Genomic DNA, 16,336 nt, shown 5'->3' with positions numbered 1-16,336 from the left:
CAGGCTGTATTTCGTGAAAATATATATCGTATAGGAAATTTAAAAAAAGAAGCTTGAAAACTCTAGTATTTTTTGGTGAAAAAATTTTTTGACAATAATTCTAAAAAAGAAAATATTTTTTTTCTAAATTTTCTATACATATAAAACTTATATAATATTATAGGTCTACATTATATATAAAAATATATATCACATTTGTCTCCGAGTTTTTTGCAAAAGCATCCTTTTCCATTCATGGATGAATATCTCTGAACTAAAGGTCGCACAGCCCGAGTTTCTTTATCTGCATAAAATTTCCATTAAGCACAGTCAAGATTAGTGAAAAAAAAATTTTTTCCACCTCTAACATTGAATTGAAAAAAGTGGAAAAAGTTACTTTTTCTCCTTTTTTGGTTACTTTACATCTTCGTAATATGGGCGGGAAAGCTAAGAGAGAAAATTTTACAGTCCATCTTCTCGAACCCCTAAATCCTGGAGCGATAGGTTCAACGGTTTTTACGACACCAATTGATTGAAATTTTGGAAAAAATAAGGGAACAAGGTTTTTGTCCCTTAAACTCACCCTAATCCATTCAAAATCAATAATTTTATTTGTTTTTCAATTTTTACTCAATTTTTTATTTTTTAAAAATTCATTATCAAAAAAAATCGAAAAAAATCAAGAAAATTTTTAAGAAAAATTCTTTTTTGAAAAGTCGAAAAAAGTTTACAAAAAATTTTTTTTTCGTTTTTAAGGAAATCAAAGTTTTCGACTTAGAATGGCAAACAAGTGACGGCCCACCTGATGGAAAGTGGTAACCGTCGCCTATAGACATGAGCAGTACCATGGACATAACAGAGTTTTTTCGCCCAAAAATTTTGCCATTCCTGAGGACTCATGTTATTCCTCTGTACCCAGTAAATTTTATATCCCCTTCAAACCGAAACACAGCCATGCAAACACAACTGCTTCACGGTTGAAACACGAATGGGACAGAGGTACCCAAGCAATCGACTTTGTACAAAGTCTCCTCTGGTATAAACTTTGATTGATGATCATACCACGTGGAGGTTGCACGACGAATCCGACCGTGCAACCTCCACGTGGTATGCTTTTTAATGCCGGCATAAATCGATCATCAATCAAAGTTTTTGTCAAAAACTTTGATTTCCTTAAAAACGAAAAAAAAATTTTTTGTAAACTTTTTTCGACTTTTCAAAAAAAAATTTTCTTGATTTTTTTCGATTTTTTTTTGATAATGAATTTTTAAAAAACAAAAAATTGAGTAAAAAGTGAAAAACAAATGAAATTATTGATTTTTGAATGGATTAGGGTGAGTTTAAGGGACAAAAACCTTGTTCCCTTATTTTTTCCAAAATTTCAATCAATTGGTCCGGGAAAAACCGTTGAACCTATCGCTCCAGGGATTTAGGGGGTTCTTTAAGGAACAATAGACTGTAAAATTTTCCTCAAACCTTAGCTTTCCCGCCCATATTAGCGAAGATACACTCAAAAACTTTTTCCACTTTTTTCAATTCAATGTTAGAGGTGGAAAAAAATTTTTTTTTCACTAACTCTTGACTGTGCTTAATTGGAAATTTTATGCAGATAAAGAAACTCGGCAACCGCTTGCTGTCGCGACCAGTAGTTCCAGAGATATTAGCAGTTGAATGGAAAAGGATGCTTTTGCATTCAAAGTTCGATATCTCGGAGACAAATGGTCGTAAATTTTCCAAAGCGATTTTTGAAGCTGAATAAACACGCTAAGAGACCTATACAATGGAGACGAAAAAAATTTTTCCATGCCCATAGAGTGAAAAACGAAACCTCTCTAGAAAAAAAAATATTTTCAGCTTTGTTTAAGAATTGCATGGAAACGGAGCTCAAAAATTTTTCACCAAAAAATCTGAAAACTAGAGTTTTCAAGCTTCAAAACCCTTTTTTTAAATTTCCTGTACGATTATTTTTCACTGAAATACAGCCTGTTGAAAATCACCCAAAAATTTCAAAAAAATTTATGTTCCCTTAATTTTTGCGAGGAGTGTAGACGGTACAATGTCATCAGCAAATAAATGTGCTAAAAGAATATAGGGTGTACATATCGTCTAAATACATATGTATAGTTGTATAAAAAGAACAAGTATAAATACAATAATATAAAATAGAAATACAAAAATAACATACATATAATACTTATATAATATTATCTACATTATATATAAAAATATATAGCACATATGTAGTTTTTTTTCTATGGATGAATATGGAATAAAGCACCCGCCTATGTTAACGGTATACAATTGTGGATGGACTGATTAGTGCCCCCTTCTGGGGGTTGCCAGTTAGGCTTTACAGATGTTTTAAGAGAGACGCTGCTGTCCATCTCTCGCCCGTCCTTAGTTGCTTCTTACGACACCCACGGGAAAGGAAGGGATGGTCTAATCTATGCCGGGACCATACGGCCAACATCTAATATACTAGCTGTAAATTTGGGTGTTTCTGTGAAACATTAAATGCAATTACTTTTCACAGATTACTGCTAGGATGGGCATGTATTATATATGTGTAATTCATAAACAGTACTATTAAGTTTACCTTTCAAGATAAAATTTATTACTTTGAGATTAGATATAAAGTGAAACAAGTGCTTCATTAATTACTGTTTATTCTCAAGATTACCTCGTCGTCTTAGAACGTACAAAAAACAGTTACTATTTATAAAAAAATATGGTGCACTTAATCAACATTTGTATTCAGTAAGTTTTATATTTTCTATTAGCACAGAATAGCGCATAAGTAAATAAATAAAGTTATTTGTATGGATTTGTTTTGTAGGATGAAGATATAGGTATAAAACTATGGCCCTTTTAATCATAAAAAAAAACAGTATTTTGTTCGTAAAGTGTTTATTATAGAGGCTTAAAATAAAAATTTAAAACTTTACTTGTTTAATGAAAAAGTTTCCCTAATTTACTAAATTTGTATTAAATTATAGTGTTATATTTGATACATTTCTATATACAACGCCATATAATGGTATCAAAAATAAAAGCGTTGTAGAATTGTCGTACTAGATAGAATTTAATGACACGATAAAAGAAGAATCTATATATATAATGGGCAGAAGGACAAAACTTCAATTAAAAGCTCCTAATAAAAATTAATAAATACATTAAATTTTTTGCCCTATCAGGGACATTAAACATATCTACGCCTATTTTGAGCCTTCCCCCTGAGGAGTACTAGAAATTATACGAATTACAGAATTACAATGCTACGAAATCAGAATTTTCAGATTTTTTTATTAAGCTAAAGCCTTTATTAGTAATATATCCTGTTAGATCGATCTCCACACAGTCCCTCCTATTTAATTTCTGGTGAATAAGTTATAACGAATCAGCAGACCTAACTTTATTTTCATAATATCGTCATTTACTGGTACTCCGCTGCAAGCGGAGTTACCATAACATTTTCATTCCTTAAAAAAAGTCTATAGTGATCAAATCTAACAAACCCAATAACCAAATAGCTAATTATTGCGAATACTGGCATATTTTATCAGATTTTGTCTAAATAATCTCTGTAGAAAATATTACAGCAACGTAAACATTTACTCTGTATCGAACGGTGTCTATACTAGTTATGTAAATTCAGATAATTATTTTCATGGTTGTCCTTTTGGGATTTTCTTTGCGATTAATAATTTTGTCAATGAATGCCTATAGCTCTACCTTGATTAACCACTTCATATAATATACAAAACGAGTGCATACCGACAAAGCCTCAACTTCCCATTCAAACTGACGTCGCAAGGGCGTTACACACGAGATGAACTACCCATACAAATAGCATTGAATGATGCGGGCGCGCATGAATTAGGTACTATCTATTCAGTAAACTTCGGTCGCTGTAGGTCTCCTATGTAAAATGAACATTGGAATTTAGTGATAAGGACGGGAATCGCTTGTCAACCTGTATGCTCTGTATCCATATCGTACCACAATCGATTGGATAAAGTCAATCATCTGAGGCAGGTCACAGCGACCGTGAAATTGTCAAGCGTCCCGTGCGGACCTCAGTGGGACCCCGCTTCGCGCGCTGTACACTTCCTGCCCAACACCAGAATATATACAGATCAGTGGGTAACATAGTGCTATTGTTTGTTAGTGTACATAAATGTGAATGACGTAAATTATTTTAAGTATGCAATAAAACAACTGTATAGAAGACGATTTGGGATAAGACCAATATGTAGAGCTGTCGACCCGAAGGAGGAAAATGTAAGTGATAATAAAAATAATGCGGTACCTACTACAGACATATATCTATCAGTTTATGTAACTTTTTAAGTAGTTTACCACTTATATAGTGTATAGATTATAAGATTTCCACAGCATTAATATAATTTTATTATTATTATTCATCTATCCAACATCATTGCAATTATATTAAAATAAGTGACAGTTTGTCAGTTTTTTTTTTTAATCCAACCACTAAATATATTTAGGAGTTCTTTTAAGCATGATAAAGCAATGTTTATCCCGTCTGCGTTATTGGTACAAAAGTGTGAGGCATCAGTAATGATGAGAATGAAGTAAGGCCAGTTAACCCGTCGTGAGGAATACACCAGAAATTAATTAAGATAGTTTCAGGGGATGGTGAAGGTCAATCTGAGAGAGTATATTGCTAGCAATGGGTCCGTTAGATAGTAATCAGACTATGATCAAACATGCCGTAAAAAGAGGGATGAAGGAGTCAACAGTGAAAATAGCGTCTATACATAGGATGTATTATGAAAATGCATGACTTAGGTGAAATAGGTTTCTGTTTATCATTTACTGCTCCATATGGGACCTTGGGTGAATATAAGCGTGTGCGCAGGAAAGAGGGCGGTCGCGAGGAGGAGTCGACCAACGCGGCGGAAGCGGCACCGGGCCCGGGTGTGCGGACCGAACACACCTGCTGCTGCCTCGGCGTGTTAGTGGGCGTCTCGCTCATTGCCGGTGTGTATTCGTATGCAATTATTATTAAATTAGTAGTACATTTTGTCATAACTTTTGTTTTTTTTTATACAACTTAGAATGGCAAACAAGCTGAGGGCCCACCTGTAACGACTGTTGCACGTCAGTAATAACAAAATCTGTGAAACCATTATAATATTACCATATGACCTTATTGTACCACATTTATAGCAATAAAATTCATTAATTAATTCATTCAATGTTTACAGTTGATTATATTGGTAGTGTTTCTACTACACAGCAGTTATTCTTTTTTTTATACAACTGGTGGCAAAAAAGCATACGACCCGTCTAATAAATGGGGTTACTGTAGCCTATGGACTTTTGTAACACCAGGGATTTCACGCGCCATGCCGATCCTTAAGAAACCTTAATAAGCCCTTTTTGAAGAACCCAATGCTGTAGTTTCTAGGGAAAGTCTCGGAAGGAAGATCGTTTCACAACCTGAATGTTCTTACAGGGATATGTTTAAGTTTGAAAAATGACATAGCAATGAAATTACAGGGTACGGAAGTACGAGTATAACATCTTAGTACTCAGGAGTGGTACTCTTCAAATCGAAACACAGCCAGTAGGCAAAGCTGCTCACGGCAGAAATATGAGTGGAACGGAGGTACCCAGGCAGACGCCTTAGTAGAAAGTCTCCGTCAGCTGAAGGAGGTTTTACAAGTCATAGCTTGTACACTATATAATTATATATCATAACAATGAAAAATTAAAAAAATTACGTGCATAAAATTTCAAGCTGCAGAAAGCTAATAATACTGTAAACATCCATGTCTTATAATGTCAATGTAAAAAATATAAATGTAAAAATGTATTTATTATCCAAGTATGTTTGTATAAGCACAAAATTTTGCATTGATTCCTAAACTAGACCTATTCGTAAAATTGATTAGTGGATCACGTGTGTACGTGTGTTTATCAGGATAAAGAATGTGTAAATTTATTGCTGGTTATGGCTGATGTACAGTTAAATTGGATGGGTTTCTCTAAAATAATTCTCTATGTATCCTCCTATCTGTAATACATAATTATCAGAATTATTAAAATTACTTGGTTTTTACTATACAGCCCTCGTAGCAGTTATACTGATGAAGGATAGTACGGTTGAAATTACAGCGTTACGACAAGTGCATGTGGTAAGTCCTACGAGTACACGCCGTAAATATATATAATTTAAATAATTATATTAGATATTTTACATAATCATAATTCGATGAGGAAAAACAAAGCTAACAATTTTATTATGTTATTGAGTTATTTTTTATAATTATTTTTAATTTTTGTAAAACTTATGTTATTTATATAGTACAGTTATATTATTTATTTAGTTATGTTATTTATATTATATAGATTGTTGTTTCTGACAATTGTTTCAACTTTATTCGAATCGTGCAAGACGAGTCACTGTGATGTAAGACGTAAGCACTGCATTTGTCCTGAAGAGTACTTCTGGATGAAGTAGCAACAATTGGCGAAAATGGCAAATAGTTCATTAAATTTTTCTAACTCAATTGTATATAAATTACTTTTAATTTCCGTAGTTAATGTCGCACGGAGAACGCACGCCGAGCGAGCTTGAGCTCGCCATGCTCGGGGCACCACCACCTGAACACGTTTTCGCGCCCTATGGTGCTGGAGCTATGACTAATGTAAGATGTTGATTAACATATTTTCACAGTAATTCCTTATTAGATATTATTATCGATTATTATTAATTCTACAACCAGTACGCTACTAAATTAGTAGGTATGTGTGAGTTTAGATAAGTCAATACGAGAAACATTGAAAAGACTAATCTCTCTTCTGTATATGTAACTTATTATCCTGATAACAAGAGTTGTTTATCAGGAGGCAGAAATGTCATTTTTATTAGAATTATATAAATTAAGTATATGTATTTTATATAGTTCCATCTCTAAAGATCGCATTTTCATAAATAAAACTGTATCACACGGTTATGCTAAATCAACGTTTAAAAATTTCTCATACATTCAACGATTTATTAGATTAGTAAAAACCGTGAATACAAAGTCGAACTAATAAAACTGCAATAAATTTTATTAGTATGTATTACATCATGGGAATGAGAGCTCTGGGTTTTAACAATAGCCTTTTAGCGTAGTTCCTCGGTTCATCAAATGAGGTATCCGGCAGCCGTAACAAATCACTCGTCACATATACAACACACTGAAGAGCTGTATTGAGTGTGGTTTTTGCGCATTTTTGTATAGGACCTGTTTTACGACGTTAAACATTAGCCTTATCAATACGTTTAATACTTATTTTATAAACAAATTTCTTTCATAATGAATCGTAAAAGAATTTGTTCAGCAAAAAGACTTTAACAGTAACAATAATACGGAACCAACACGTCAGTAAACCCTACAAGATTATAAAATATTCAGAGTGAAATAAAAACTTGTCGTAGAAATCGCAAAATATGGCGATATATGACAGCTAGCTGTCAAAGCCTACTACTAACCTGTAAATTAAAACACATAAATTCGGATTTTCCAGAAGTTATAAATTTTCCCACATACAGACATTTTTTTATTGTAGTCATTTCCTTAATACTATGAAAAAAATAATAATTAAAAAGCAGATAGTGAGTTGACATAGTAGAGTTAAGCGGCGAGTTAGGTTCACCTGGCTCACGGGTTGATCTTGTTCCTGAATTATGCACCCAATGTTATTTCTACAGGCATTTTACCATCTCATGTCAGTAATACGGTTGTATTAAGTACATGGATTATAATTATGCTTTTATGCCTACTTGTTATTATAAAATATGTATAAAAAATAATTTGCACACATATAAAGTAACGCTTTTTATATTAATAATTATCAACTGCTCGATTTATAGACTCAGTAGTTAGGAATGCAACGGTACGTGTTATGAAAGTGTTATGAAGCAAGAGTATATTTATGTAAGGATAGAGGCCCTTGGCACTCGGTTCTCCCTACTTCGTAAAGGACTTGGCGTGAATAGATAGTTGTTAGGTATAATAGATACACGATTTACCATTGTTGTATAATATCGAAATATGTCGTATAAATATACTGGTGAAGACATCTATTATGCTTTTGTGTGTAATATTCATTTAATAAAGTCGTCAGTTCTCTGTTTAAATCTCGACGTATCGTTTTACTCCTCCCCACATACATTAATCATATTTGTCGACTGGTGCGTAAAGTTGAGGGATCACAAGACAAATGTCTTTATAACAAAGTCTACTTCCCGGTCCGCATACGGCGGGCATTACATACGGGGGGCGATTCCTGAAGGTCGCGAGGTGCTAAACGAGGTCCGTGAGACGCAGATAACCGCCGTCAGCCACTAATAATGATTTATTGCCTGTCGCGCCGCGCGTCACCGACCTAATAGAAGTAAATAGAAAAGCATTGTAATGTCAGGGGGCACACTCGAAACAAAACTCCTTGTCACGGACACGTGACCACTTGGTGAATGTAACTTTTAAATGACTACAAGTGGAAGAGATTTGTTTTCTTGATTCAACAATATTTGTTTTATATGTGATTTTTTTTTTGCAATTAATAGGGTTTATTTACCCCAATATTGGTCTTCTTTTAATTTTGTCACAAATGAAATCGCCTTTTTTTATTTTGCTCAGTAAAATTTTAAACGTCTGTTTATATTTTCAGGAAGGGAAGATGTTGACGTTCGAAATGGGCGCATTACTTAGGAAGAGATATAACGAGTTTTTAGGACCTTATTACGAGCCCGGTAATCATTAAGTATAACAGAATATTTATTACGTTAATAATTTCAAAAACAAAGAAGAATAAGTAGTTTTTCTTTTCTGTACTCACTGGTATGTATATCACAAGTAACTCATGATAGCAGATTATTATGAAATATATATAGGCTAGCCCAATATAAGGTCGTGCCATCTTTGTGGACCTACTACGCTGGATTATATAAACACTTCTCTCTTTAAGATGTTCAAATGGTTTTATCAGTTATGATAGTAAACAATGAATTGTATGCTACAAAATTAAAGTATATTATGGAATGCAATAAGAAATAAATAAATAAATAGTGTCAAGTGTAAATATAGAGAAAAAAATTGAGGCCGTAGGCAAAATTTTCTTCTTCTGCCTTAAATGGTAAGAAACTGAAATACTGACGGGAATTCCACAATTCGATGAAATGCTAAATACAAATTGTTGTATATATCAATTTCGTACATATATTTAATAATATTATGGTATTATAATTCATTAATATATAATATTTATATTTAATTTTGAAATTGAAAAAGTACCTAGAACACAGCATAGTGATAGCGTCGGATACAGGACTGAGCAAGATGACAGCCCTATTGATAGCAGCGGGCCTGTGGCCGCCGCCACCCGAGCAGATGTGGAATGACACGGTTCTGTGGCAACCAGTGCCTTATACATACCCACATCCGGATCAAGATTATGTAAGTATTTTATCTAAGCTTCTTGTAGTTGAACATTCAACTATTTATTTTTCAAGTATGTACCACACAATCACACAAATGTTCTGGTGTCCTCAAACTAGTATATCCTATGTTATGAGCAACCATGTATATATGGTAATAAACCAAGAACATCTAGACGCGAAACAATTGAAAGTTTTTTTCCTAAATTGGTCAGATCGAGAACGGAACCCGGGACCACATTACGTAAAATAATATACCAACAGTTGCGCTACGAAGGTCGTCATAGTCAAAAGATAGAAAGTTTTTAATATTGTAATTATTTATGTCGACTTGATCACGTTTCAAATGAGTTCATGTTTCGAGGATTCCATATTTAGTATGTAAAAAGTATTTTTTTTGTTTTCTTTACTTTTCAAGACTTCTTTCCTGTGCTTAATTTTAATATGTAGTAATCAAGTCGATCTGAAGCTTTAAAGTCGTAATCTGGAGTTACTTAAAAATATAAATCTTGTATAATTATTACATAGACATTCGAAATTATCTAATAACACTTATTTGTAATACCGTGTGGTCCTGACACAAAATGGACCTGTTTCTTTTCCGTGGGTATCATAAGAGGCGACTAAGACAACTTAATGGTCGCGAGATGGGCAGCAGCGTTCCTCTTAAAACATTATTAAAGACTAACTGTGGTTGCCAATCCGCCTGCCAAGCGTGCCAACTACTCGCAAAGTACCCCAGTAAATGACATGAAGATGACTTATTTGTATAACTTAAAGCATTTAAAGCTATTGTGAAAGATTTTTTTTTTAAAGTTATTTAGATATAAATTTATTAATCAGTATTGATAAAAAGCATATTTAATTTGTCTGCCATAATGGAGTTGCCATAATTGTCAAGAACAGAGATTATGACTTTATTATACGTTAATCGAAGTATATATGTTACGAGTACATTAAGCACAAATTAATTGTATTTAAATAAAATATAAATTTCAGCTTCTATATGAAGAGAACTGCCCTCGATACAAACAAGAGAAGGAAAGAATATTAAAGGCATTTATAGAAGAAGGATTTCTAGTCCCGTATCGCGATTTCTTTCACAAGATATCTCAGATGACCGGTACCAACTTCAGCACACCGCAAGACGCGTACTACCTTAACAATTTATTTTTGATACAGGTTTGTTATTTTATTTTTAATATCTGACTTTTACTTAATTAAATTTATTGAACTAGTATTTATATCACGTATCAATAAAATTTGATATAATACTCTTAAAACGTAAATAAAGTTGCTGTCTTAGCTAGTAAGTCATAATCCTTACTCATAGCGCCTTTACAGGTAAACCCAACAACAATAAAATTTGGTATACACGTACTTTATGGGATGGAGGAGATAGACTACTTTTTATTCCGACCAGTAATCAAATCCTGGTCATACGTACAAAGTCGTGGGTAAAAGTCACCATATATAAAAATCACAAATATTTTCTAAAAGTACAGTTATACTCGTATTAAGAACCCATACTTATTTACTGATACTAATGAACAATAATAACATAACGCCGTAGGGTCATTAGCACGATTGGGTACAGTCGTAACGTAATCCACGACTTCATATAATTATATGGATAAGCATGTTTAGCCGTCACCTAGATATTGCACACAATTGTTTAAAATAAAAAGGTGTTTTCTTTGTATATTAGAGGAGGACAGAAAAAAAAATATAAGTATTAAAAAATTGTAAGAGGCCAGTAAACTATAGTATTTACTTTAAAATTAAAAAAAAAAAAACCTTTAAATAACTATACAGACATATTAGGTACTTAAAACAAACTTCTTTCATGTTCTCTACGTTTATATTATATTTTTTACAAAATTTATACGTTGTTTTCAGGACGATATCAAAGTAGCTAATCCGAAATGGGCAAAACATGTGAAACGAAAACTGATGGACGTCGCAAGATTGGAGTATTCAATGATGTTTCATAACAACCTTCTAAGGAAACTCAGTGGTGGTAAAAAGTGCACTAAAATTTTATAACGTTCGGTGGCTAATTAGGAAACCATGTATCTACAGTTTGTTGTTTCAAATTTATGGTTGTCAATAAAATTAACAAACCATATTAAGACTGAACTTCCTAGAGGGATTGTTGAGTTGAATTGTCTACGGTAATGAGAGATATGCTGAATTTTATGACGTTAGGATCTTAATATGAGAACTATTTTATTCGTCACGATGGACTGACATACCTGCTTTCATGCTCATCTATTATCCCTCACTGGTGCCCCGCCAGTGCATACCGATAGCGCAGGTGGGGTTGCCATTTCATTATCATGCATTAAAAAAACCTACGTTTAACACATATTATTATAATACTTAGGTATTCTATGCTAATACTTAGTTGCCAAATATGCTATAACATCACAACCATAATATATATTCGTTGTTTGAGTAACAAATTTTACATATTATAATAATAATCTACTTATTAATAAGGAGATTGTTTCATATTAGGTCCAATAGTTGTACAGTATTTCAAAAATAAAATTAGAAAGAATTAAATTAGGCATAAAGTTTGTGTTAAGTAGTTAATTGACACATACGAGTAATACTTTTTTGTTACATCATCTAAAATACCATCAAAACAGTTGGAGAGCGAAACTGACAACAGATCATAGATTTAGTGTAAAATGAAAGCAGTTAATGATATGAAAGCTTTTTAATTTTGTTATTTCATAATATTATGAGTCAATATCTAAGAATATCCGAAATATTTGGTCAATAAAGAAATAATATAACCAGCCAGTATTATAAATCTGTATGAGATGTTTCATATTAGAGAAACGAGATATTGTGCAAAGAGTTAATATTATCACAATTAATTTAAAAAATGTACAACAGAGTTATTTATTCAGTGAAATCATTTATTATATTTGAATACTTCGCTTCAGGAACCCTACTTCAGCAGATAATAAAAGAAGCCCTGATCAACACGAAGGACAGATCAAGTCCGCGTGTTATAGTGCGTACCGGGACGCCGGTGTCAGTGGCGGCGTTGTTGTCCGCATGTGTCGCCCCACCCCCACGTTTGCCGGACCCTGGAGCTGCATTACTATTCGAGTTACACGAAAGGTTACCTTCTCCCCAAGGCAAGAAAGAGCATAATAAATTGACTGATGGACAACGGTTCGGGTTTAAGGTAACTATTAAAAAAATCATCACTAATTTAATTACAAGATTAAACTTAGTACAACATGTGTATAGTATATACATATGTGTGTGTGTGTGGTGAACAGACTTTTGGTTTCTGATATTTCGTATATCAATCAACAAGAAATTTGTGCAAACTTTACTTTTTTTATGCAATTTATAATGGCAAATAAGTTGACGGGCCACCTGATAAAAAGCGGTGCAGGCAACTCTGTTATGTGGCACTGTTCATGTCTATAGGCAAAGAGCCTATAGACATGAACAGTGCCATATAACAGAGTATACTGTGTCGCCCATGATACCCTTCATGCATTGTCATTCCTAAGAAATAAGATGTTAATGTCTCTGTACATTGTAATTTCATTATTATATTCCACTCTTCGAATTGAACAGAACTGTTTCATGGCGGAAATACGAATGGAACAGAGATACCCGCAAGCAAATGAATTTTGTAGTCTCCCTCTGGTATATAACTTAATATTTACGAATAAACACTATATTTTTCAAAGAAAATAAAAAAGATACTTTTTATATTTAGTATTACTTGGCATTAGACAAAATGTGTCGGGCCATTGAAAATTCCTATAGTGTCCTTGTTTCAATTTAATTATGCTATATTGTATTAATTCCAGATATACTATTGGGATGACGACTCTGCCGAACCTCGTCTGATGGAGGTTCCAGGCTGCAACGCATTCTGTCCCCTAGAAACCTTTGAAGAGTTGACTAAATATATAGTTTCCCATAATTATAAGAAAGACTGTGCACTGGTACCAACCGTGTAGTCACGAGTGACTTCCATGCATAGTGACGTTTAAACGAATGGACTAAGGCTGTGGTTAATTAAAAATGAACTATACAAAGATTGAAATAAAGTGTGACTTCGCTTACTTACCCTCGTCGATTTTGAGCCCAGCTTCGTCTGGCGGTATGTTTTTAGATAACTCGGCGAATTCGTCTGCACCCCATGACTGGGTGCCCCGTAATTTTAAATATTCTGCTATCAGTGCCGCTATGTGTAGTTGGCAACACATGGCCTGTAAAAAAAGTAATAAACGATTATAATGTCTGAAAGTTTTTTTTTTTACTATTTTATATAACCTGAGATAATATCCTGATTGTTGAAATTCTGAAGAAGATTACATAATTTTAAAATGAAATATTTACATATTTGTAGGTACTCGTTTGGAACCTTTCCTATGATTGGGAGAAGACAGATGTCTGAGGTGATTAATCGTTAGTATTATGCCATTGCAGAGGGTGTAGTAGAAATTTGATATCTCTGGCTCGATCTTTATTGACAGTACAATATTACAAAGTATCTGCTGTAAAATAGCATGCTGTGTTTACATTTTTTTATACAACTTAGAATGCAAACAAGCTGACAGCCCACCTGATGGAAAGTGGTAAGCGTCGCCTATAGACATGAGCAGTATCATGGACATAACAGAGTATACTGTTTCGCCCATGATACCCCCATGCGTTGCTATTCCTGAGGACTCAGGTGTTATTCCTCTGTACCCAGTAAATTCACGCCATATCCCATCCTTCAAACCGAAACACAGCCATGCAAACACAACTGCTTCACGGTTGAAACACGAATGGGATAGAGGTACCAAGTAATCAACTTTTGTACAAAGTCTCTGGTAAAGTAGTTACTAAACTGTAGTAGATTCCAGTAGTTTGTTAGATTCATATAATATTTATTATTATTTCAACTTTTATCTGTCTACTGCTGGACATAAGCCTTTCCAATAAGCGGACTTTTGCCAGTAGTTGCAATGTTTGGCAGGCGGGTTGACATCCACAGTTAGATTTTTAGAGATGTTATAAGAGGGACTCTGCTGCCCATCCCTTACCCTCCCTTAGTCGCCTCTTAGGACACCCACGGGAAAAGAAGAGATGGCCTATTCTATGTCAGGGCAAACACGGCGAGAATCCGAAAATAGTTTTGTCAACAGTTTCAATGTCTAATTTTAATCAAACAGACGTCAGTATAAAGGTGAATTAATACTATTAGTAACTGATAGTTTGGTAAGATTACAATACCTCGTCGTGATCTCCCTGCCTCGCATTATGGTCGGCGAGGGTCGCGAGCCACGCATGTCGCAGCCGCGGCGTCGCGCGACAGGACGCCGCCAACGCGTGCTGCAGCTCAGCTAAGTGTACTCCGCCTGCAAATAAATTATATATTAGTAATACATATATACACAGAGTACGAAGATAGAAGTGGCATGTATGTACAAGGTTCTACTCTTCATAAATGGAGCCTTGAATTCTTTATTATTTTATTTTATTTTTTTTATTTTTTTTTTTATATATATTTTCATAAAAACATTACAGAGTCCAATTTGGAATTACAGGCTTTATAAAGAAAAGGTTATTAAGATATCAATTTAAGAATAATATAAAACCGATAGATATACTTTAATAAATATTCTAATAGAACTAAATAAGTTTGGATCATCTGATGGATAGTGGCAATCGTCGACTGGAGATGCACTAGTATGCATTGTTATTTAGAATATCATTTACTCAAGTTCTTATAGAATGTGAACAATAATACTTACTTATCTATTATTAAGAAAATATTCGAATATTGCTGATAATAAATACAAGAATGACTTACCAGATCCACCCGAGCCACCGACGCCTGCGAGGCGAGCTCGAGCGCCCACCACAGTCCGTACACGTCGCATCAACTCTGCCACTTCACTTGATAAACCTATATAAAAAGATTTTTTTATGATAAATATGATGAACAACATTCTCTGATAAAAACAATTTATCATTTATATAATTATCTCTTGAAATAGATTACACTAGGATTATTATAGATTATCATTTATCAGCACAACGCATATTCTAAATGGTGTAATGGATTTTATATAACCCGTGTGGTCAGATTTATTTTTGTAGGATTTTTATAGGCTAAGTATAAATAGCATAAAATAAATGTCCGCATATTTTATGCGCGCCCGTTAATTACACAATGGTGCGATTTAAACGACAATTTTCAAAACTATGCTGGATTGCAAAAAAAATATAGTCAGGTATTCGTATTTGCGAATTATCACTTCCATCTTGTTTGTTATTTCAGTTATTAATGACAATTCTGATATTAAACATACCATATTATAAATATAGAGATTGTAACAAACCTGTTCCTTTCATAGCTTTGTCGCCAGTAGCGAAGCAGTTGATCACAGAGAGAGATTCTTGGAAACGCTTGCAGTTGAGCGCCGTCGAGTCATCCAATAATTTCGAAACAGCTATAATGACCTGCGTAGCATAACAATAATAGTGTACAGTAGCCAAAACATACAGCAAAACTAATTATTACAGTTACTTTGTTTCTGTATGCTATTAATTAGGAACTACTAAAAAAGTAAAAATTTATAAAGACAATTTGAATGTTCGTTACTAAATGGTGTTTACTTGCCCAAATTGATCTGTATCTCTGGACATCAAGGATCTAAATAAATACTTATCTGAACTGGTACATTCATTATTTGTTCTTTAAGTTGAAATTAACCTACCGGTAGATGGAGTCTAGTGTAGGTCGTACAGTAGTGCGTGTAGCAAGTATCAGTAGGTGGAGTATCACCTGGTAAAGGCCGCGTTGTACAGTAGTACAGGCAGCAGTATGTACCTGCAGATGGAGCCTGGTGAGAACCGCGTTGT

General features: G+C 33.8%; 2 protein-coding genes across 4 annotated transcripts in view; one reads left to right on the top strand and one right to left on the bottom strand.

Moving 5' to 3' along the window:
- The window catches only part of LOC113516730 (dedicator of cytokinesis protein 9), a 55,604-nt gene that overhangs the window by 16,802 nt on the left and 22,466 nt on the right, over positions 1 to 16,336 (bottom strand). For both annotated transcript variants that reach the window (XM_052901861.1, XM_052901862.1), the window contains 4 exons: positions 15,814 to 15,934; positions 15,282 to 15,377; positions 14,702 to 14,826; positions 13,548 to 13,689 (listed from right to left, as the gene is read on the bottom strand). In XM_052901861.1, coding sequence (XP_052757821.1) covers positions 13,548 to 13,689; positions 14,702 to 14,826; positions 15,282 to 15,377; positions 15,814 to 15,934 — 484 coding nt within the window. The remainder of the gene's footprint in view (positions 1 to 13,547; positions 13,690 to 14,701; positions 14,827 to 15,281; positions 15,378 to 15,813; positions 15,935 to 16,336) is intronic.
- Positions 2,621 to 13,729, top strand: LOC113517102 (venom acid phosphatase Acph-1-like). 2 transcript variants are annotated; one of them, XM_052901863.1, is made up of 10 exons: positions 2,621 to 2,736; positions 4,862 to 4,983; positions 6,076 to 6,143; positions 6,549 to 6,656; positions 8,671 to 8,752; positions 9,298 to 9,455; positions 10,436 to 10,618; positions 11,336 to 11,456; positions 12,394 to 12,641; positions 13,285 to 13,729. In XM_052901863.1, exons 1-10 carry the CDS (start codon positions 2,708 to 2,710, stop codon positions 13,435 to 13,437), a joined length of 1,272 nt encoding a protein of 423 aa, XP_052757823.1. In that variant the 5' UTR covers positions 2,621 to 2,707; the 3' UTR covers positions 13,438 to 13,729. The 2 variants fall into 2 exon arrangements, with proteins under 2 accessions (XP_052757823.1, XP_026757464.2); XM_026901663.3 differs by lacking the exon at positions 2,621 to 2,736 and adding an exon at positions 4,032 to 4,260.

The sequence above is a fragment of the Galleria mellonella genome, unplaced genomic scaffold (assembly GCF_026898425.1).
Source record: "Galleria mellonella isolate WM207_F2 unplaced genomic scaffold, CSIRO_AGI_GalMel_v1 utg83, whole genome shotgun sequence".
NCBI classification, from domain to species: Eukaryota; Metazoa; Arthropoda; class Insecta; order Lepidoptera; family Pyralidae; genus Galleria; species Galleria mellonella.
Note: the sequence above shows the minus strand (reverse complement) of the source record. Positions and strands in the feature narration are given on the sequence as shown.

Excerpts from the sequence above, each read along its gene's own strand:
- LOC113517102 (XM_052901863.1), top strand. The coding sequence starts at position 2,708 with ATGGTGCACTTAATCAACATTTGTATTCA. Across the intron at positions 6,144-6,548 it reads CGTTACGACAAGTGCATGTG|TTAATGTCGCACGGAGAACG; the intron begins GTAAGTCCTACG and ends TAATTTCCGTAG. Across the intron at positions 9,456-10,435 it reads CACATCCGGATCAAGATTAT|CTTCTATATGAAGAGAACTG; the intron begins GTAAGTATTTTA and ends TATAAATTTCAG.